Here is a 24,911-nt window from a genome sequence, read left to right as displayed (position 1 = left end):
GCGTCTGAAACGTTAACACTGAAACGCGCTTCAAACATTCATAATGATTTCAGATAAACGAAAGTAAAATCTGCAGTTGCTACTGCTTGACGAGGTTTTTAAAACGCAATCTCTTCGAAAGCTGATAGAATTTTCCGTTGCTTTTAGATTGTATAATTTAGTGTACAAACATTGACATTTACAAATGTAAATTTTTATGAACCAATTTGCCGGGACTGAGATTAAACGGAAGTTTGCTCGCGATATCAAAGATTCCATCAGGCTCCGGATGAAATAAAGATGTTACCAATCTTGCATAAACTGTTTAATATGCGAAACTGTAAACATCTGTACACGTATAACGTCACGATCGCGTCAATTCTCTTCGCTCCGGACGTGACAGAAATTATGAAATTCATAAAATCTTTGCAAATAAACGAATATCGATATTTGATTAAGCGAAAGCAACGAATAGCGTTCCATCGGCGTACACTAACCCATAGCAAAATGTTTGTACCGTAAGTCAGACCTATTTCCCGAAATGCCTTGTAATCGTGGACCTTCTCGAAAGGAACGAGTCCATATTTCGCTTATGCCAATATTGGCTGCCACCCCACTGTATTATACGAGATTATTCAATGTCACGGAGAGATTAATGCCTCCCCTATATCTGTATCAATAAAGCGCAAACAAAAGGTATTTGCACTGGCCAAAATCCGCAGCTACGAAACTGCTAGTTACCGTACGAGCACAATATTCGATAACGAAGGAATAATTAGAAACGCGTATGCGCTGGTCGGTCTCGTAATATAAAAGACAAAATGTACCGAACCCAATAATATTGCATAATAGAATGCTATTATGCAATATGATTTTTTTGAATATTATTCAAAATATATTATATATATTATTCAAATATTATATATATTATTCAAAATATAATTTTGAATATTATTCAAAATATTATTCAATTTGTTGCTATTGATAGCAACAAATTTTTTTATTGGCGATCAATCTGCAGATCTATTGAAACATTTTTGCTTTCTTTAACAACTTCGTTTTCATGATCTCTTCTATTGCCACTTATTTTTAATATACAAACTTTAAAACAACTTCCTTTTCTTGATCTCTTCTATTGTCACTTATTTTTGATATACATTTCCGAGATTACATAAACCAAAATTTAATACAATATTTATTGCATCAAAACACTCAAACATTGCTGATCTTGAACTTTAATCATCTAATATCATAATATCTGTAAGACGATATAATTTTATGATCCAGAGAAGAAACTGCGTCATTTTAGCGCTCATATATTTGTCGCGTCTGTTGTTATTAAAACAAGAATTCTGTCATACTTAAACCGACCGTCGACAACTATAAAAACGAGCCTCGAGGCTCGACTAATCGTATATTATGATTACGGAGAATTGACTGTGCATAAAATACAAAACGATAAAATCATCAGAAAAATAACACTGCTATACTTTTTACAACGTACCGAAATCATGTCGAATGTAAATCATTTTCTGGAAACCTTATTCCGGAAATTCAAGAAGCACGGAACGGTAATTACGGTAACAATGATAAACCATTCTTTTCTCTTGAACGCTCGAGTATCAAAGATTCACTCCGCAAGTTTCTGGAGGACTCCGCTTTGTGACAGGTTAAGGGACAGATGAATGCAGCCGTGCCCGTTTCTGCGTCACAGTTCGTTCTACTAAAAGCACTCTAGGCCACTAATTAGAATTTGAAGGGGATGGGTACACCTTTTCCGAAGGTAGGAGGCTGGAACCTCGTATCGAAGAGCCAATACGTGATTTCAGTCCGGACGGCCGGGTAGTCCAGCCAGTACGGTCCGGCTTTCATCTGCGGTTAACCCACGTTAAAGCATTTCGCGTATATTCCTGATATCGATCGACACATAGGCGGTATTGCCCGGCTTTTGCTATAACCCCGGTCACCGATCTCCCGGCGAGAAAAAATTGAGCAAAAAAACCGCCGGGAGGGGGACGGCAGGGTGGAGGAAAAAATCCGTGGCCGGAGAGGAGAACGCGCGAAGCACCGGGTGAAGAAGAAAGGTTCGCGAAAAACGAGTGGTAAGAGGGGCCTAAATAGAACTGAACAATTATTTGCACCGTATAATGGGGCTAAATATTAAATCGCACTATCGCCGCGGCGTTAATTAACTATTCCGCGCCGAATGGAATTTAAACACTACTTCGCGTGGTTTTCATGAAGCTTCTGAAATTAGCTGGTATAGCTGCCGCATCGGTTTCGTTTTCGTTTTACCACAGTTTCGGTGGTTGAAGCAGTTGCGGGACTAACAGCCGGCTCACGCCTCCGACTGTTAGTCCACGGAACTGTAATTTGATAAATGATGCCTGCCTTGATTAATGCCGTGTTGGCCCGACGTGTTTCTAGTCTTTCACTTCAGAGGTTGCATCAATATCATTTACGTGGGTCGACCAGGTCTTGATATATCGCGTTACTAATTTGCCTATAGCATGTGGGATGCGCTAAACTTGTAGTTGCGAACGATACTGCTGCAACAACGCGGCTTTGAGATTCAATGCCCGGTCCGTTTCGGCGTAGGACTCGATCGAACAAACTCCAAGTGTGTATTTCGTGTAGAAATGAGTTCTTTGCTATTAGGTTCACGACGATTAGGTTGCCGATCAAATAAGGATACTCGTGCGCGGCTCTATCGCTTAGCACTTTTTCGTCAATAAATTCGTACAAGAGAAAGAAAATTTATGTTCATTATAATTATAACGACCAAATGTCGGCATCGGGAAAATTGAACTTTATTTCCATTCGAACAGAGCGAATAACAAACATATTTAGCAAGCTATTTTCGAGGTTTTAACAAGAAATCTAAATAAATTCTTTAATAATATAATAAATATCTACACAATTCAAACGTATGCAGTAAACAGTGTGGATTCCCACATCGAAATTTCTTTCTTCGCATTCCAGTACAATTAAATTATCCAACTATCGCATACAAAGACCCCTCGTTTCTTATTAATAACAACATTTTGTATCATAGTACAGTTTCCTGGCTACAAATATTTTCCTCGGAGAACTAGATCATGTACCAGAAACTTGAATAACGAAAACCATGAACAGGTTGTCCCGAACTTTTGTTAATATTCGCGATCGATTTACATGTTCGCAGCTTTTGCAGAAAAATACACGGTCCTTGCGTCGTTACGTCGACACTCGTCCTCGGAAGGATAATAACAACCAAACGCGGCATTATTACCATTTCCCTTTTCTCGCGCTTAAATCGGCGAAACGTCCGAATAAACCCGGAATCCTCGGAGCGAGTGCTAAAAATATCTCAACATCCTCGGCGTGAGAACAAGGAGGCGTTGCTCGGGGAAACAAGACGTGACCGTTCGCGTTAAAATTTCAGGCGCGACTGCCGGAAGGTAAAATACACGGATTAAGTGTCGCGTTTCCCCCGGACTCCGGGAGAATCTTAAGCAGAACGAACGGCGGGCGCAAACTTGCGTCGAAATTTACGTCGATTCGATGACCGGCCCGGAGGCCGCGATACCGAAACGGCCGAACAACCTACGTATAGCCGGGTGGTGCCGGCTTTACGATCGGCAGCAACAGGATCTTTATCAATAGAAGCACTTTCCGAGCGGCTCGATGTTGCGGCACAATGGACGCACGCGAACCGTACGGGGAATAAAATCAAACGGCCGAAAAACTATTGAAAAGTAAATCGACGGACATGTACTACGATACACGGGGGAGGCGAAGCGGGCCGTACGGCAGCGGCAGGGGGAGGGGGTGGAAGGGTGCGCGAAACCGTCGTCTCTGGTATCATCTGCTGCACAAAGCCGTAAAGTACGGCGCCCGGTTATTTCGGTCAATCCTCGAAGAGGAGGCCGTCCGGAAAATATTCACATCGATCTGCGCCGAGTGACCTCTCCCCGCCCGTTTCTATCTGCCAGAGCGGAGCGCGCGACATACGCCCCCACATTTACACACGCATCGTTTTCACACAGGCCCGGCCCGGAGATTCGCTCGCCCTGACCAAAAACTCTCTCTCTCTCTCTCTCTCTCTCTCTCTCTCTCTTTTCCTCTCTTTTATATCTCACTCCCTCTCTCCCTCTCTCTCTCTCTCTCTCTCTCTCTTTTCCTCTCTATCTTTCTCTTTTCCTCTCTTTTATATCTCACTCCCTCTCTCTCTCGCTCTCTCTTTCTCTTTTCCTCTTTTTTATATCTCACTCCCTTTCTCTCTCTCTCTCTCTCCCTTTCTCTCACTCTCTCTCTCCCTCTCCCTCTCTCTCTCCCTCTCTCTTTCACTTTTTCTTTCCCGCTCACTCGCTCTCTCGGCACTCTCTCCACGCCCTTTCTCGCTCCTCTGCGCCCTCATCGTGCCGCTTCCGCAGTCCATCCCCGCACAGCCGGGTCCAGCCGCACGCTTACACACCCTTTCCGTGTCTCTTTTTCTCTTTGATAGTACACACGATAGCGGATATACTCTATATGAGCCGGCCTCAAAGTGCTCTTTCGAGCCGCGCGCACAAGAGCCAGGTCAACCGCATCGCTCCTCGCCACCGCGAAAGGACACAAAACGGATCGGCGAACCGAATCGACTATAAATACCGGCCACGTCCACGGGCCTGCCATTTTTCGGCGCGATGAATACAGTGCCTGCTCGGCGATCGCTCGATGACGGTCAACCATTATCGCTGCCAGGACGCGGGTTCGTTCTTGGGACTGGTCGCGCGTGCCAAAGGTCGCGCGGGTCATGGCATAGCGCTCGGAGCGGACTCTTTTGATTTCGTCCGTAGCGGAACGTTTGCGACCGAAGTGCTTTAATCCGTCGCACTCGGAAGAGTTTTCTGATATACGGTCAATTCTCCCTAGAAGGCCTGAAGCTTGCAATTGAAAATGGTAATCGCCGGACACGCGGACATGATTCTTCGAGCCTCGCGGCTCGTTTTTATAGAAACTCGCGGCAATCGGAAAATGATAGAATAAAAACGATGACTTCACTTTTTTATTTGTAACTTTTTGCCACGATTCGAAGGCAATTCGGAGGCCACATGTCACGATTCGACGGTCACGTGTCGCATCGCACGCTCGACCGACTCCGTCGATGCTTAGATTGGATTAGATTAAATTACATAGGCGTAGCAATCCGAAATTTGGCATTTCCGGGAAGAACTACTGCACTTACCACCAACTCGAAGCAAATGTTGCAAAAATTGTGATTTTGCTATACAAAGCCGACTCGAATTGATCTTTGTTCTTCAATTGTTATATTATTATAATGATCTACGCTCGGAAGAAGAAATTATATTGTAGAATAAAATGAAGTTTAAACGCAAGCTAAATGAGCATCGCGCGTGTCCCGCGCAATGCTGGGTCCAAAACGATTACAAATACGTACTTACTCTCTAATTATAATTATCATACATATTTCATAAGTATTCGGCGTGATGTAGGAGTAACGTTATTATTATAAACTGATTCATTAATTACATTACGAATCGTATGGTAATTTTAGTATCCAATTTAATTTACGTTTATTCTACGTTTATTCTGTTATCATAATTTGTGCGAAACGTGCGGTATAATTTACAATATCATTTTGTCGGCTACGGAAAGAAACGTGGCCAGTCGTTCATGCCTGCACGGTGTACGGTTGAAATCGCAATTATTGAAATATGGTGTAGATTCCTTGGAAAGTTAGAGAGTTGACACACCTACGAAGAATGTAAACACCGTTGATCATGAAATAATCCCCTCTCTCTGTAATCCACTTCTGTTCACAGTATTTACAAACAGCAGACGAACGCGCAGACTTTTACTATCGATGATTGTGCACCGGTAACGCGTCGGATTAGTCAGCGTCATGTAACAAATGAATGTGAATGACGTGGATCGTCGACGAATGCTGCAAAAGAATCCTGAACGGTGTTACAAATGAGCCGTTTCTTTTGAAAGTGGCATAAGTCACTTTACCGTAATGAAAAATGGTGATTTTTTAATGTTTATACGAAATTATTTATACTCAGAAAAATATATCAGTATCCTGAGATAACAAATACAAGTAAATCTTCTTGAAAGTTAGCATCCATATTTTTAAACGTGTTAAAACGCAAACCTTCAAAATTTAATCGATATATTTAATATATCGACTTAAAAACAAAGTGACTTATGCCACTTTCAAAATAAACGGCTCAAATATCGAAGTCGATAAAAATTCATTTATTTTTCGCAATGTTCTCTTCGCGGTGTAATCGGTAGTACTGCGAACTTGTTGATGCAAACATGCTTTTTAACATGCTGAGAATTCGAATATCGCGAAACAAGAATTTGTAATATAATTAATAATTAATTAATAATTTGCATATGGAAACCTGTTAACAAACATTTTAAATTGCAAGAATCACGAGTAACGTGTCTATGCAGCAATCGTGCGAATACTTCGTGCGACGTGTAAAATAAAAAAAAACATGTATTTTTATTAATACCGTGTAAAAGCGTGCATAAATTAATACTATGTCCACACTGAAAATCATTGAAAATATTGGCAACTATTTTTACGTACCTACGTTCGCACAGCTCAATTATTTCTTTTAGTATTTCTAGATGAAACTATCTGCATTTAAATTGCAGTCTGCAGTTTGAGGCTTTATATTCGATTCGAAAAACACATTTAGCCGATTCTCGAACAATTGAACGCGCGAATAGCTACAATTCATATGTAGAAACCGAATTAAAAATGTAACATTTTTCTGTTGCAGAACCGCAGACGGAAATCCTGGGTGCACCAGACCTGTACATTAATCGTGGAAGCACCATAAACCTCACATGCATAATTTGGCAGAGTCCAGAACCCCCAGCATATATATTCTGGAACCATAAGGACGCCGTAAGTATCTTCTCCTTAACAAGAAGAAAAACTGTAACGAGTCTCCTCGAAAAGAGGAAAAACCCTGCAACGAGTTTATCGTCGGGCATACAGTTTCCCACGAGAAAACATCCAATGAAACGCAGAGCGTTCGTAACGCGAAACACTGAGACAACTTGCAATTGCATCAACTCGTCCGAGGATAATTGATGATGATCGTAGTTCTCGAAAGTCTCGATGCCCGATATCCTAACACTTACGTCGCGTTCTCGCTAAAACTTCGGTTTTCTGCCTTAATGAAGTTAGTTTGGAATTTTCGACGTCGCCGCGGACCTATTCCCTGCTCCTGACGATTTTATTTCTTCCGACTTTCAGTTTGATCGAAAATCCGCCGGGAACTTTTATTAATCCGCCGATAAATAAAAGTTTTAGATCAGAGCTGTTTTCGAACTTGTCGCAAACGTCATGCGCCTTCGTATTCATTGCTGTTCCAAACGGAAATGAAAATATTATACACGTTGAACGGTAAAAGACCAATAAAATCTTTAATTAATCCTAGAAACGGTAACTCTCTTAACGCTTCGAGAACGAGAATTGTTTAAAGCGTTAAAAACATTTTTCTCGCAGATTTACATTCCTGATGTCGTTGATGCGACTACATTTGTCCTTAAAGGGGTAAAAAGACGAGTTACTGGACTGCGGATCGTTACGTGAAATAAAAATTGCATGCGTCAATGGCTAAATATACAGGGTGTCCCAAAAATGTCTCGCAATCCGGAAATGGCGGGTTCCTCGGATCATTTCAAGCAACTTCTTCCTTTACAAAAATTTTCTCTGAGGCACCGTTAACGAGTTATTAACGAAAAACTGATCAATGAGAGGCGAGCTCAGCTGGCGCGAGGCGGAACTGGGATTCGACCGCTCGGCCGCTGGCGCCGTCGGCTCGACCGCTGGCGCCGTTGGCTCGACCGCCTCGCGCCAGCTGAGCTCGCCTCACATTGGTCACTGTTTTTCGCTAATAACTCGTTAACGGTGCCTCGGAAAAAATTTTTGTAAAAGAAGAAGTTGCTTCAAATAACTTGAGGAACTTTCGGATTGTGAGACATTTTTGGGACACCCTGTATAAGAGCCAAATACAGTTTGACTTCTTCCTTTAATAATTTGAATAAGTTGAAATTAGTGGAACATTTTTAGTTTCTTTGAATTTTTCCCGCGTTTTAAATTGTATGCGCTCATTTTTGCTATAAACTCGTAAAATCCGCAATTAGTCATTATTTCGCGCAAAGAGAGAACGATAGTTCTAAAAGGGAAGCGAACTATCGTCGCCGTGTGCTGCGTACAACTGCAAATCGCGCACAGAATCCTAGATCAGAATTAATGTTTCTCTCGGAAGCATGCTATTAGGCCTCCGCTGGTGAAAGTATCCAACTATTCGTGGACATAAAGGAAGCCCATAAAGTACGGCGGTACGGTCGAGCGTTCGCGAAAGAAGGGCCAATAAATTGTGATAAAGTTGATACCAGCAAGTGGTAAATTGTTAACGGCGGCGCAACTGATAATGGCGCATGGGGGACACCATTAGGAGCATTAAGTCTGACCAAGAGCCTCGAGATTCACCGCCGCAAATATACGAACGGGAACGGCCGGCCTTAAGATGAATCTCGTCGCACGTGACTAACGTGTGGTGTCCCGAACATTCTGGAACTGTTAACGAGACAACGGGGACTACAGTAATTCGCCAAAGGATATAGCCTGACTCTACATTAATTGAAACGGGACTTGACCAAATTTGCAGGGACATTTAGACGAATATCCGGGACACTGCCGAGCACCACAAGTTTAAATGTGCAACCAGCCCTAAATGAATACGTTCCTACCACTCTCTATGCGTTCTAATTAGTCGCGCATTAAACGTTCACCAAGCTAGTTTCATTATAATCGCCGACTCGATAAGTCATGCTACAACGACCCAAATGCAGTCGGATAACACAATAAACTTGCCGTCATCGGAGACGCGAGCATGAAATCAAAACGCAGCCACACGGGAAGACGAGTTACGTGAATTTCTGCCGGAGCAACTGTAATTAGACCACGTTGGAGCCGAGAGTAATTTCAATCGTAACCAATTCCACTCGAAGGACTATAATCCAATCCGGGAACATTTGAAAAACCCAAACCGACGTCGCGATCGAGAGACTTCGGGACATAGGGACGGAACTCGAGAGTTTGAGAAATGACAACATTGGACCCGAGGATTCGAGCTAACAGACTTTCGAGCTCGTAGCCTTGAGCTGAGGAAAGTTACATCGAAGAATGCTGTTCACTGTTTTAACATTTCATGTAATTAGTCCACGTTGTAGCCGAGAGAGTAATTTCAATCGTAACCAATTCCACTCGAAGGACTATAATCCAATCCGGGAACATTTGAAACACCCAAACTGACGTCGCGATCGAGAGACTTCGGGACTTATGGACGGAGACTAAGGAACTCGAGAGTTCGAGAAATGATAACATTGGATCCGAGGATTCGAGCTAACAAACTTCCGAGCTCGTAACCTTGAGCTGAGGAAAGTTACGTCGAAGAATGCTGTTCACTGTTTTAACATTTCATGTAAGAATTTGCTGTCAGCCTTGTAGCACGTTTCGAAGTCATTGGAATAAACTATTTCTTATAAAACGAGCTAGCTCTAAAAGCAGTAAACACAGGTAGTTTTATAGCAGACAGCTATTGTAGACACAACGAGAAGGCAAATTATTTCAAGACGGTTTCACGCCGCGAACTTCGATTTCGTTGCGTCAAAGAATTCGCTTCTCGCGACATAAAAGTTCACGAATCGCCGAAGGTATATAAGGATTTAGGGAAAAAATAGGACGACTCCTCCCGAGGCACCGACTTTATGGTGCCGCAATGATTCGTAGGAAGGTATAGGGTGCGATGCAGCTCGGTGAAACGCGGCGAGAAAAGTTTCATGCGTCGCGTCCCGGGCTTCGATAACGATAAGGAGAACCGCTCGAATCGTCCCGGGGGAATGAGTCGAAATTGCGAGCCCTCGATGATAAGGTCGACGGGATCGATCGATCCACGGTCGCGGAACATTCTCCGGCCGCAAGGAATCCTCGGCGTTCCGCGGGGTGTCCCGTTGCGCCCCAATAAACCTCGCCCCTCTTTGATTCCGATTGAATTTCGAGACAGCGCCCCTCTGTCGCTCGCGATCGCGACATCATGTGTTTCGCTCGGGTTGCCGGAACGGCAGGGAGCGCCTGCGAATTCGTCTGCAGGCAGATGAGGATCCGCGCCGCGGCTGCAGAAGGCCGCATCCTCTCTCTCTGTGTCTGCTGCGCGTGTCCGCGCCGACAAGCAAATAGAGCAGCAGACCAATCCAGTCACAATTAAATTGACTTAACAACTTGTTCGTTGCCTTTTCGCTCGATATCCGTCGCCGGGACGTATCCCATGTCCTCGGCCCCCTTAATCCGATTCCCATCCTCTTTGACAACCGGCCGCGACCGTGTTGACTCAAAGTTTTTAGCCCTTTACCTTGCAATTTTCCCCGCGATTGGTCTGCTTCGTTTCTGCGGCGGGACTCCGCCGGCTGAGCCGTTTATATCCGCGCCATCTGTTTGTCAACTACTTGTTGTTACGAACGAAAGTTGAGCATGCGATGCAATAACGTTCTGGTGCGCGGGTCAAGTTAGATTTTGGGTAGGACGGTTCGAAAGGACTTGCGCACTCGTTGTACGGTGTAGAATACTTCTTTTCTTTTGGTACATTTTTGTTACAACATTAACTTTCATGCAATCCTTCGTAATGTCTTCGACTAAAGTATCAATCACCCTCGATTAAATGAATTTTATTTATACTTTCATTATTCGATATTAGATCTACCATTGATTTCAAATTCTTCTTTTCGCAGTTATTGAAATTATAAAGTTGCATTCGTAGTAAATACGATGGTTAAATATTATAGTAAAAATCGTGCAAAATCCAAGTTTCAATCTTGCCATTTGTACAGGGCCACACGCATTTCACAGATGCGATCAGAAATAATTTGAGTCTCGGTTGCTAAAACTTCAAAATTTGGATGTTAATAATAGAATTTCCATTTCTTCAAAGAAATTCAGTTATAGAAAACACTGGAAACTCCGTGCGACGAGCGTCTCTTCTCGATCGTAGTTGATCAAGATCTGAACAGCGCGATCGCGCTGCTTGGGACTCAAACGGTTAAGAAACCCTTCGTTTTAATTAAAGCCGGTCAAACGTATTGGGTTGGCAACTAAGTAATTGCCGATTTCAGTTATAGATGTCTCTCACTTCCATTTTTATGATATCCGTAAATGTTATATTATAAAATTATTATTATTATTATTATTATGTTATTTTTTATTATCCGTGAATGTTAGCAACTGGACAAATTGTATGCAGCGGTCAAGGAAAAGCGACCAGAATTGGTCGATCGTAAAGGTGTCATTTTCCAGCAGGACAATGCTAAGCAGCACACGTCTTTGTCCACTCGGCAAAAATTGATGGATATTGGTTGGGAATTGATCTCGCGCCATCGGATTACCACTTATTTCGATCCCTGGACAACTCCCTTCGTGGTAAAACTTTTAATGATGATGACGCTATAAAATCTCACTTAACTCAGTTTTTGGCCGAAAAGGATCAGACTTTCTACGAGCGTGGAATTTTCAAGTTGTCAGAGAGACGGCAAAAGGTCATCGAACAAAATGGAAAATACATTACAGATTAAACTTCGTTCCAAGTAAAAAAAAATTTTTTATTTCATTGAACAAATCGGCGATTACTTAGTTGCCAACCCAATAGTATACGTCAAAGATGTATCCAACGCTATTAGACGAGATTCGAGATCGGTAGATCACGCGTTGACGAAGCGAATGCGATTTGCATTAAGCGGATCAACAAGTTATCAGGTTGGTGTAACACGCGAAAATCGTCGATAAAAGTTGGGGTTGCTTTGAAATCGGAGGTGAGCCGAAGTTCCGTTGCATTCATTTAAGTTCGGCGGGCTGGCTCGACGGCGGCAGTGAAACTTAAGCGATTAACAAAAATCGATTAGAACGCACTAGAAAGTTTGTATCGCGTTGCAGCGAGTTTGCCCGCGGAACGCGATGTAATCGTTTCGTGTTTATTAGCACGGTCTTTCCCGCGATTGCGTTCCCCGCGCGCATTCCTGCGTGTAACACGACACTATTATTTCCGTTGATTAGCTCGGCCGCCGTCTCCCCCGGTTGAATCGAAGCGAAGAGAGTTATCGATCGTTAAACCGTCGCCCGTTGTAACATTGACCCACCGAAGAAAAATTACGAACGTGCAAAGGGTTAAATCCTATTGAACAGGATTGGTTTACCGTGGCCGTTACACCGAACAAATGAGAGTTACAAATCCGCGGAATACGCTTTTATTTCTGTCGTCGTAATACCGTGGAAACCGATTTGGCAACGTCTTCGGTTTTCCCGTTTTGGCAATGGTCCACGATCACCATATAAATAAGACGCGATATTGTGTCTCGTTTAACAATTCTTTAATAGGATTTCTTTCAGGTAAACGGCCCGATCCGATCGCGACGAACCCGTTTGCCTACATCTGTACCGTCGGAGCCGGTACACTAATTCTACGAGCAGGAATCCTAAACCTGCCCGAGCATTCTTTAACGTTTCATAGTCTTCCGACGGATGCAACATTCTTCGAATATTCGATGGGGAATCTGCTGCTGCATTTATTAGCAAATTTTAGAACAGCTTATGCATCGGTTAATATCTCACAGAAATGATTAACCTTTTAAATGCTCGCTGCAATTTCCTGATAAAATTCTGCAGAGCAATCTCTTGACGCGCCATCGAACACGTTTCGCTTTATTTGCATTCAGGTTAGCTATGCACAAAATTGGAAATCGTTCTTAACGCGGTTATTCCTCGTGAGATATTATTCTCGAAAGCGATCTTTTTCCCGCATTTTATATGTCTTAAGAGGTTGAACTTTTGAGATTCGGTTCTGAAAATTGCGGATCAAATTTTATTTCAATAATTCAATATCTTTAATTTAACAATGTTGTTGTTGCATACGGATAAAATTATTTCCAGACCACAGTGATCAGAGGGAAACGCGGTAATTGGAAAGAGGACGTCAAAAAATTTAAATACAATTCTTTCAAAGAGTGAATATTAAGTGCACCTCTATTACTGTGCAACTCTACTGTAATCTAATCTACCGTAATCTTCGCGATCACGCCGGCCAACAATGAACAAATTTCAGCCCGCTTTATCATCGCGATGATGTAACGCCGACTTCAATTTTCCGCGGCAAGGAAAAAAGGAAGCGCCAAGCAACGCCTCGTAAAACGGCGCGGGAACTTTGTCAGTCGTTAAATAAAAACCGGGAAAAGTTTAAACGGCGCGTAAAACGTTGCGACGAAACGCGGGGGAATTATTTATTTAACGCCCGACACATTTTCCGGGCGGAACGCTCGCCGTGAAGGCACTGGTGGCCGGATTAAAGCTCCGGAACGCGTAAAAAGAGGAACGGAATGAGCGTGTGCGCGCAACGGCCGATACGTGTAACGAGACTTGTCATCCACCTGACATTTCCCTTAAAAAGGAAAACGGTTTATGAGCACGACACCTTCGGCCACGATAAAGTAACGCTCATGCGAGGCGTTCAGTTACTTTCGCACGTACCCTAGTATTTAGCAGAACGACGTAAGAAGCTAATTGCTGTACACACGCGGAACCTGGCCTTCTTCTTGCGCTCCTGGACAAAACGCTAGCGCATGTATATTATCATTAGGTGCTGTATAAAACGCCCTGAATTTGTCATTCATTGTGTGGTCAAATTTGTAGGCAAATACTCGAAGATACAGGCTTGATTTTGAAAATCGCTTTACTTATGGATTATAGCTTTCATCGTATTTATATTAGCGAGGACGATAAGTCGAGCAGTTTGCTCGTACGTGAACGTTTTATTTGCAATGAAACCTCGATTGCTTGGTCGAAACTATGGTGTAAGAAGGATAGATGGACCGACTTCGTTCCTCCTTCTGTGATCGTGGAACTTTACTTCTGGTATAAAACCGAGACGGTCTAAACAGAATGGCATTTTCATTCTTATCGGCTCTTAAAATGTTGACTCAGATTGAGCTAATTACGTGTGAAACGTAACTGGACAATAAAGAGTTCTGATATCGGACGATAATCGAAGTTCTACCGTATGTACTTTCCGAACTGTGCTCGCAACGTTCTCGCTCCGTTCAATTCGTTATCAAATTTTTCTTGCGCGGATGGAAGATAAATTCTTTGTCTTTGAAGTAATCCAGCTTATTAGCTGGAGTGCCTGTAATAAGGATAAGTCAAGTTCTTAACTTCAATTTCGAACAGCCATTACGGAACGAAGTTCATTTGGGATCCAAAGAATCGTAAAACATTGAATCAAGTAATTCCCTCGAACGGTAGTTTCACGGAGTCGCGAGGAGAGTTGATCTCATCTAAATAGGAGATCACGGTGTCCTTAATGGTAGCCGACATTTCATCGTGGGCTAATAGTCCGATGTTATTCAATGTCAGTCTGCAATCAGCTGGTGTGGATGGACTCGAGCTTGAAGTTGAACAATCGAGAAACTCGCCGAAATGCCGTGGATGCCAAGCTGCCGGCGAGCAGACTGGATGAGAAACAATATCGTATACATCGTGCTTAATTGGTTTGGTTACCGGCGCGCTGAAATCTTTGCATGCCTTCGTTCCTGATTGAGATGCCCACTAACAGACAATCGAGGACGATAGCGACGGGGCGAGCAATCAGCAACTGTTGATAATCGCTCGTCTACGACGTTCAGGATTCAAGACACTGACACCGATATGCAAAACGGTGCGGAAGCACAAACGAGAACGTTGATCCGACAGAAGTGGTAACCCTTGACTCTTGTCGGCTTCGGATAAGACCAACTATGATCGAGAAGAGACGCTCGTCGCACGGAGTTTCCAGTGTTTTCTATAACTGAATTTCTTTGAAGGAATGGAAATTCTATTATTAACATCCAAATTGAAGTTTTAGCAACCGAGACTCAAATTATTTCTGATCGCGTCTGTGAAATGCGTGTGGCCCTGTACAAATGGCAAGATTGAAACTTGGATTTTGCACGATTTTTACTATAATATTTAACCATCGTATTTACTACGAATGCAACTTTATAATTTCAATAACTGCGAAACGAAGAATTTGAAATCAATGGTAGATCTAATATCGAATTATGAAAGTATAAATAAAATTCATTCAGGGCGGGCACTAGGGCATGAATCAAGGGTGATTGATACTTTAGTCGAAGACGTTTACGAAGGATTGCACGAAAGTTAATGTTGTAACAAAATTTACTTCTGACAAATTGGCTTTTCCACGCATCACGTGCCATTTAACCGTTTGAGTCCCAAGCAGCGCGATCGCGCTGTTCAGATCTTGTGTCGCGATCAAACTTTAGCGACGCGCGTACATCGCATAGCTGCTTTTTTTCATTTTTTTCCTTTTTGTTTTGTTTGTCAATCTTAACGAGCGCTATCGCGCCGCTTGGTTCTCTTCGCAATCAATTAAGACAAGCGCTATCACGCTGTTCGGCATTTTTCGACCGTGTTTTCTGAATAACCCCTGGGACTCAAACGGTTAAATTGCAATCCAAGACAAGACATCATCCAAGACAATGAACTGCGTCCACTTGCAACAGATACTGCAGTTTCTGAACCACGGATATTTAGACTTTCCATTATTTCGACTTTTCATGACTCGGGATATCCAGTTTCATTACCACAGCTCTTTGCAGCGAGCCAAAAGTTATGTCTGCTAATAATGACACCCGGTATACGTGCCGCGGAAAACATTGCTTTTATAACAACGTGGAGAGCTCGACATTATGCAAGAGACTGTATCTTTGATATTCCTTATTATACTAGACCGTGATCATTGACTTGCATGTGTATTAGCATGCGCCGACAGAGAAACTTTCGATGGAGCATCTGCCCGCCTTGAAATTAAAAATTTCCAATGGAACCGGCACGATATTGGAACAGCGGCAAGATAGTTAAACCGTCGAGAAAAATGTTAATGTAATCGAATCGTTTCGCGACCGAATAAAATATAAGGAACGTGACTGAATCGTAAAAAGCTGGACGAAATTCGCTGCAAACGTGTCGGTAAAGAAAGGTATGTTAGTTTCGGAGGAATTGCGTTTCTCTGGTATACGCAATTTCTTCTATTTCATAGCTTGGTTTCAGCTTATTTAAAACAAGATTTCATTGATCGTAATACAGGCTGCAGCTGAGTTGGGCAAAATTTTATTCGGATCATAGATAAGAGATGAAGACTAACGAATCAATTTTTATTCGGAACTATCGAAGAAGTATTCGATCGAATAAAATGGTACTTAAATAAAGAATTGAACGATCGATTAGCGTAAAAATTATAGAATATGAAGTGTCTTTTTTCATAGTTCCATATTCCATATTCCTGTTTTGAAATTAAATTGTTCTTGCACGTATTCGATAACTATATTCTTACAAAATCACTTAAAAACAAAAACGGTCAACAGTTATTTGCATCATTATTCGAATTATTTTTACAATCTCTGTTCGAACAAATTATTCGAATAAAGAATTATACGAATGATCTTATTCGAATAAATATATAGAATAATTTATGACGAATAATGAACGATAACTATTCGACTTAAAGAATTAATTCGGATAGTTAGCTTAGATAAATATTCATTCGAAACAATTTGAATAATGCTGAGCTTTGGTCTGCGCACGATAAAAATTTCGCACAGGTAGAAAATTGAATTTTTGTCCAACTTATTGTGCTTCTGGGTCAGCATGCTCTTGAAACGTATCCACGTTTCATTTCATTAGAAACAACGGCCCTGTTCTGTGATAGGAGGATCTTGATCGCGTTCTTATATCAATGACGCTCCCGTTATTTCCACAATATTCCGTGCGGCAATCGGGGAACGTTGCCAGGATACGAATGCAACCGTAGTAAAAGGTTCGTGCACTGATAACAACATTACAGGCAACGTTGCTTTTCAGAAGCGCGGTATTTTCCTTTTTCATTTGTTTTTCGTTTGATTTTGTTTTGTTCGCTTCGTTGGATCGCGTCGCGGTTCTAAACGATACCCAGAGGCCGTCGAGGAATCGCGAAATAAATGCCAATTTCAAGGCGCAACAACACTCGGCTACCACTCCTCGGTGCCGATAAACGAGGAAACAATTGCGCAACGAAAGAATAATATTCTCTAGTCTCAAATTGAAAAATATGTTCCGAGGGAAATGGAACGAGTGCGAGAAGAGCGGAGGAAACGTACAATTTTTCGCTGGATTCGTTCGCTGCTCGAAAAACAGCGATTACTAAGCTTTAAAATCTAATGCATTTATAACCTGACACCATGATATGTAATGCGGTGACAAGCCTATTTCACTTTAAACGTGGTCTTGGTAATAAGTAAGATTTTGAAAAAGTCACGTTCAGAGATTACTATAATATTCCAAATCTTCCAAGTCTTTAATAATATTTATTAATTTTCTTCGTTGACCGTACCAAACAAGAATGAAATAGAATTTTATTTATTTAATGATTCCAGTAAGCTGCCAATATTATACAGCTATTGTTTTCCTAACGTTAGAAATTTCACTCGCTCATTTTTCACGTAAATACAACCTTTAATTCCCTTCCTTAATTTCATTGTAATTCAAAGGATGCCACGCGAAAGATATTTTTGTCATGTTTTATTCAGCTCCACGAATCCGTAAGTAGTTTGATTTAAGAAACCAGTTTTGAGTTCCTCCGAATTTCCCCGGATGTTTCGCACAGTTGTATAACAGGATTGCACTCGGCAAGCGAAAATTGTCTGGGCCGGTGCCAAAGTGTGCCACCTTAAACATCAAATTGCACTGAGTGGCCGACGACACAGCTGGCGAATCGATAGCCGTGATGTCCACTCACGAAAATCTTATCTTATATCTCGGTACGGTTCTACTTTGTTCGGTGTTTCGTTAGCGCGTTGCAACAATTACAAACAAATTCATCGAAGTCATTATTCCAGGTTAAGATCTTGCCTCAGATTCCAAATTCAATTTGCGCAGCGGTACGTTTTTCCGAATCTTTTCTTTTTCTTGGCACTCTTCCACGCCATGGAAGTTGTATTCATCGTTTTAACCCTTTATTAACCGTTCGAGTCCCAGGGGTTATTCAGAAAACACGGTCGAAAAATTCCGAACAACGTGATAGCGCTTGTCTTAATTAATTGCGAGGAGAACCATGCGGTGCGATAGCGCTCGTCAAAATTGACAAACAAAACAAAAAGGAAAAAATGAAAAAAAGCAGCTATGCGATGTACGCGCGTCGCTAAAGCTTGATCGCGACACAAGATCTGAACAGCGCGATCGCGCTGCTTGGGACTCAAACGGTTAAACTATGTTCTTTGTGATTACAATGATTATTCGTCTTATTACTCGTATTTAGTAATTTCCTAAAAGCTAAACAATAGATTTATTAAACGATCGTATCGTGTTTCGTGGAATGCCGAAGTCGTCCAAAATCGCATGCAATTTACGGATTAATGTTGAAGAACGCGTGATTGCCTTTTAAAATCGTCACGAAGCTAAGCCGTCGAGCGCATATTTCAAGCGAGGAAACAACGAAACCGAAACACAGTGCTCGAAAAGAGCTTCTGTATCTAAAATCAAATCTAGATCTGCCGATAAAGCCAAAACCTTTCTCGGCGGCATCAATGGCACGATTTATACGTTCGGTAAAATGAAAATATTTATAGCTCTCGGCGAAGCAGGCGTTCGCTGGAAATCGACCCCGGCTAGTCCATTTTTACGATACACCGGAAAAATAACGATATCACGATGTCGCGATCCAGCGCGAAAGAAATCCCAATGGATAACTTTAATTTCGCTCGATATCCGCCGCGATGAATCAGGCTGAGCGTGAGCACGATCGTTTCCCCGCGCGGGAGAGCGATTCCGCGAGGTAAAGCAAATCGCTCGATCCTGCTAGATTCAATCAGAGCTTGAAAAGGCTATCGATTTAAATGAAGTAGATAAATTAAGATTGGGCGGCGCGGTGGTACGAAAACGTAAGTCGAGGGGAAAAAAATGTAGGGGTGCGGAGGACAACGAAGTCGTTATCGGCTTGTGGAAAAAAGGCTGATAAGACAGAAGTAGCAACGTGGTGCTGGCTGGAAACCATCCCAATGGACCATTGAGCCCAAGATGTTCCATCGAGCCGTCGAGGATCCCGTGGGATGCCGATTTCTCCTATGAAGGCGTAATGAGGCTGACGAGACCTTCTCTCTCTCTCTCTCTCTCTCTCTCTCTCTCTCTCGCTCTCGCTCTTTCTCTCCTCGGCGTCCTACCATTACCATTTTCCCAGTTCGGGGACACCGAAACTCTTGGTCCCGTGCGCGTTTAAAACTTGCTCGAATTACGAACTCTACAACGCGGCCGAAATTATCCCTAGTTCCCCGACCTCCGGTTCGCCCCGATCCCGCAAAGATCTCGAAAATCTGAGCTCGCTCTCTATCTCGAAACAGTAAAATCCTAATTCCTAGCTCGGCGCGGTTGTTTTTTCCTCGACACGCGACCGATCCGCTCGCGAACTCCAATTCCAATCCGCCGCCGAGTCGGGACCAGCCGGATTTACTTTTCGGATGCAACCTTATTCTAGTTTTTAACGAAATGAAAACCATGACGATGTCCTCTTCTTCCAAAGAAGTGCTAAAAGCTCCCGTATCTCCGGGAAATTTCTCTGAAGCATTAAAGGAGAACACCGTTGTCGCGAAAGCTTCGACATCGTCGCTCGATGATTCGGGAAATGAACGTACGTGTTCCAAAATTTGACGTCGAATCGTACATTTTTTCGCTGCGATACGAATCTGCGGACTAGTCATAAACTACGAAATATCCGTTCGAATCGCATTCTTTTATTAGATTAAAACCATCGGAAAGTTCTGTCCGATAATGTCGTTTCAAGTTTCAATACGTATGCATATAGTTCGTCCGAGACATATATTTTTCAAAAATGGTATTTACAGACTGCTATCACGCTGGCAAGAGGTCATAAACAACGACGGAAATGATATCGTACAGTAAATATTATTAAATGTACGAGAAATGTATTATTTTCTTTCGCTTCACGAACGAGCAGAGCATTTCTAATATTAATGGAGAGAACATCGTCCTTGAATTAACTTTTGGTGAAAGTAAACTGCGTTCTTTACTAAAAATGATGTTGACAACAATTTAGTACTCCTTTCGAAAGTACATTGGTTCCTTATACACCAATAGACTTTATGCGTTTACGATGAAAGAACGTCAAACGAATTTAATAATAATACTGCCACGTTATTCTCAACTCGTTAAAATTAACGAGAAAAATTTCTCGCAACTGATGAGGAACTTATCTTATATAACGATGCGCAGTTTACTAAATGGGATTACTTGTCTTCGTCAAGACGCGGACATTGTACTTACAGCGAGATGCAATTATCATGAGAACGGCGAAACAAAGTCAAATAGTTAGAGAGCGTGTAGAACAATTTTCTGGGGACTACGAAGATATTACGATCCGAATTTAAAATAGTCGAGGGTCTACCTTTAAGAGCCTCTCGTAAATTTCGCGAGCGGTAGCAGCCATAATCTTGAATGCCCCGGAAATGTTGATGTAATTAACGCGTTAGGCTTTTTATTATCCCTGCGAAAGAAAAGTATCTCTCTGCGCCCCGCCGTCCAAGAAACGAACGGACGTGCTCCTTCTTCCTTTCACCGGATTCCTCGCTAATGCGTTCCACTAAGTTCGGATAGCACGCGAAACAAGAGCCCGGCTGCGTTGCACAATAAATTATTAAATTTTATGCGTGCAGAGTTTGCGCGGGAACGCGGAACATCGAGATCTTCATTCCGGAGTTTGCGGATCACGGCGAATTACGGCGGGGAAACTTTGTCGTGAAAAACCTTCCGCGGGTATATCGAAATCCCCGTTTTTCCCGTGCCGCGGAAGTTCAGCGGGATTTAGTGCGCATAGTTCCCTGTTTGCACGGGGGCACAAAGGTGAAACATATGCGTCGTTGTTATTACACGTCGCGCACGGAGCCCGGATTAACTGTGCATTTTCGAATTAAAGTTTCGCATATTATTCCGCGTTGTATCACCGGGCCAGATAACAGAACGGAAGGAACGCGAGTCGCTTATCGGGCACACGGGTTCCAACTTTCTAGTTCGATTAATCATACTTTGTCTCGCGAGCTCGAACAATGCGCTGCAATAGAATAGTGTCGCTGCAAAAATTCTAGGATAATATCTGCAGCGAAATCATCGAGGACCGCAATTTCGTTTCCGATGCGTATGGCCGTTCTGGCCGATTCATTGGTGCTTTTTAATTGACATAAAGGTTCTAGTTTGAACTCTTCGGCGGGCGTCTTTACATTAGAAGCGCATCGAAGTAAGGCGAACTTCCAATATACGACGAAGCAGACTATAATTAGCTTAAGACAAGAGAGAAATATCTTCGAAGTTACTTACTTTGAATAAAAATTGCTGAAGGCATACAGAAACATGATAATTAACATGAAAAATTTAAATGTCGATCGCACAGAAAGGAGACAATATTTTTAAGTCGATGCAAGCCGATGGAATGATCGATTAAAAAAACAGTGAGAAGTTTACAACGACAGTTATTTCTGCTCCGTAACGAAGTATAGTGAATGTGTACTTAATGTTACATTTAATAAGATGCTACACAATTTCTGTTACAAATAACTGCACACAAAAACATTGGCACAGTCTCTGGGGAGATCGGAATTAATGGCCCAAGGGCGATTCTACCCGATGCATACGCGGGTATACAGGGTGTCCCAAAAATGTCTCGCAATCCGAAAGTGACGGGTTCCTCAGGTCATTTGAAGCAACTTTGTCCTTTACAAAAATTTTCTCCGAGGTACCGTTAACGAGTTATTAACAAAAAACAGTGACCCTAAGAGGCGAGCTCAGCTGTCGCGAGGCGACCGAGCCAATCAGCGGAACTGGGTTTCGACCGCTCGACCGCTGGCGCTGTTGGCTCGGCTGCCTCGCGCCAACTGAGCTGGGATTCGACCGCTCGACCACTGGCGCTGTTGGCTCGGCCGCCTAGCGTCAGCTGAGCTCGCCTTTCATTGGTCACTGTTTTTCGTTAATAACTCGTTAGCCGTGCCTCGGAGAAAATTTTTGTAAAGGAAGAAGCTGCTTCAAATGATCCGAGGAACCCGCCATTTCCGGATTACGAGACACATTTGGGACACCCTGTAGATTCTAGAATACTGTTCAATGAGAAACCAAATCATAGCCCTTTTATAACGTAAAAATCAGTCCAAATACTATGGCGGAGATATACGTACGTGGTCTGGATATTTAGTTTCCCGGAATTGTGTTATAACCAGTCGCAGTGGTTCGAAAAAAACTGTTTACCCTAACGAAAGGCCCTTTGTACTCGCACGTGGCCCGTCGGAACGTTAATGGTCGCGAAGGAGAGATCGAAAGAAGTCGCCGAAAACGTACGAAAAGTCTCCGTACGTAACAGTGCTATGAACGGCTGCGAGCATCTTCCGAGGGTTAATAGAAAATGGAGATAAGATCAAGATTGTAACAGGAGGTCGGCGAGGAAAGAGATCTGGAACAAGTTTCAAGAAATTTTCGCAAAGAGCGCACACCCTGAAGAGAACTCCGAGATGGTACATAAGGCGGGGCGCAGCGCACCGAAGGCTGAAGCTACGGATCATTTATTTAGAAATCCGTCTCGGTGCTGACGACAGTAACTCCGCTTTTACCTCCGTCGGACTCGCGAGCGTAAGTCGACCCTTATGAACCCTGTTAAAGAGACACTCGCGAGGAACGTCAAGTGGAACAGGCGCAGGATAAACAGAACGTTTGTACTAGCCGAGTGTGTACCATTGCACGTTCGGACGTTGCTCCGCACACTTCACTTTGACCCGATACCGTTGGAGGTGTCCCGGGAAGCTGCTGTATACATGAATAAAAATTGGCCCGTTGTCGGTTAAGAGAGTACTCTTAATAATTGAAAACACGGGCCGCCGTTCGATTCGAAGTCTTGGCATGCGACGAGAACTCGTCCACAGTGTTCAGATCGATGCTGCTTCATAAAACTGCAGTGAGAAACTATCTCGAACCGATGGAAACATTTTTTCTTCCGCTAGGCTACTACCGGACCCACCCTGTGCACGGGGTATCCCGTTCGCAGTTTTGCACGCAATTAGGTTAGATGCGCCCTCGTTTTGTTTTCGGACATAATTTATATTTAACCAGTTAGCCGCGGCGCCCCCATTTCAGAGCGCGCACTTATATGTGTCGCGAGAATCAAGCGACGACGAGTATACTCGTCAAACACAATGTAAGTGTCGCTGTTAAAATGTTGGATCAAAAAGACGGTTATATTTGATAAAATTAACAATTTTATTACTAATATTTACTTATTCACTCGACGTTAACATATACCATATACATAATAAACGAAAAACCCAGGGATAATCGAATACTTATAAAAGTTAAAAATTCAAATTGCTGCTGCAGAGAGAGTGGTATTTACCAAAGCAAGTAACAATATATAATGGCACTTTGCATGTCGAACACCAATACCGTGATTCTTTTCTAATTTTATTTTTATAACAATGTAAACAACTTCGTGCAGGATTGGCCTCAAAATATTCTGAACATCTTGAAATTTGAGAATATATTTTTGTTTTCCTTAAAATTACAATTTAAATAGCCAATGGTCGCTACTTCTTACGCACGACGAGTATACTCGTGTCACAAAATATTGACATTTCTCCATGACGAGTATACTCGTCAAACACAGCTAACTGGTTAAATTACATTATATGTAAATTGATATTTCTCAAATATGACGTATTCAATTTTGATTTCTTTCAACTAGCGCAGTTTCGAATATAAATCGATAAATCTACGATTTATACCCGAAAACGAGCCAAAGCCATAGCAATTAGTCACCCCACAGTAACCGGCTGCACTAGCCTGTCATCTCGATCGTAAAGTTGGTCCGTGTATATTGTATTTCAAACGATCAAAATTATCGCATTTGTTCCTAAATGATAATTCTGCTCTGATCTTTTCCATAATGATATCCGGACACAACATCTGTAGACTCGTTCTTGCAGAACATTCCCGATAACATTGACATCACAAGCACGTGTCAGCTAAATGGACGTGGAATGCCATCTAGGGATACACTAAATCATTGTATTGACGTCCAATGAGCTCGAAGGAATCGGTACTTCGAGTGGAACACCCTGGGCACAATGGCCTCTATGATTGAAGCACTTAATAACAAGAGGGACGTAAGCCCGAGACTCTGATTAGAATCCCACAGGTATTCATCGGGACAGGATCTTCCTAGCCGCGTTTTACCGGCTCCTTTCGATTAGCGGTTTCCGGGCGAGGCACAAAGAGAGAAATCACCGACGCGGTAGCAGGAGGATGGGAATTTTTCTCTCCTACCTGGCATCGACGTTCGTTCAATGGCCGGTGGACGTCGAGGTGTAGCCTCGGAAGCTTATCTCCCCGGCCTGTCGGCCAGACCCGACTTCCCGCTGGCGAATGAAAGGGAAGGTCCCCGGCGAAAGTCGTCGATTCGTCCTGGCTCGATTCGTGTCCCGTCTTCCCGACTTCCTCCGACCGTGTTGTTCCCGTTGCTCGACTCAAAGCGGCCCCGCGATCTTTGTTGCAGATAATCAACTACGAATCGGCCAGAGGCGGCGTGTCCGTAGTCACGGAGAAGGGTGACAGCACCACAAGTTTCCTGCTTGTACAGGACGCGAAGCCGTCGGACTCGGGACAGTACACTTGTAATCCTAGTAATGCTCAACCTAAATCGATCACCGTGCACGTACTCAATGGTGAGTGGTTTCTACTTAATTGCGAGCGTTTCTTTGTCGGGTATCGTGGCCGGTTATCGAATCGTAATCACCGGAGTTTT

The 24,911-nt window shown here is 42.9% G+C and overlaps 1 protein-coding gene across 2 annotated transcripts in view; it reads left to right on the top strand.

Moving 5' to 3' along the window:
- LOC117222986 (zwei Ig domain protein zig-8) overlaps window positions 1–24,911 on the top strand; it is a 746,648-nt gene that overhangs the window by 698,739 nt on the left and 22,998 nt on the right. For both annotated transcript variants that reach the window (XM_033475066.2, XM_033475065.2), the window contains exons 5-6: window positions 6,762–6,889; window positions 24,663–24,831. In XM_033475066.2, the coding sequence (XP_033330957.1) occupies window positions 6,762–6,889; window positions 24,663–24,831 (297 nt within the window). The remainder of the gene's footprint in view (window positions 1–6,761; window positions 6,890–24,662; window positions 24,832–24,911) is intronic.

This window comes from Megalopta genalis, chromosome 4, assembly GCF_051020955.1.
Source record: "Megalopta genalis isolate 19385.01 chromosome 4, iyMegGena1_principal, whole genome shotgun sequence".
Taxonomy (NCBI): Eukaryota; Metazoa; Arthropoda; class Insecta; order Hymenoptera; family Halictidae; genus Megalopta; species Megalopta genalis.
The sequence above is the reverse complement of the archived record's forward strand: the minus strand, read 5'-3'. Positions and strand labels throughout refer to the sequence as shown.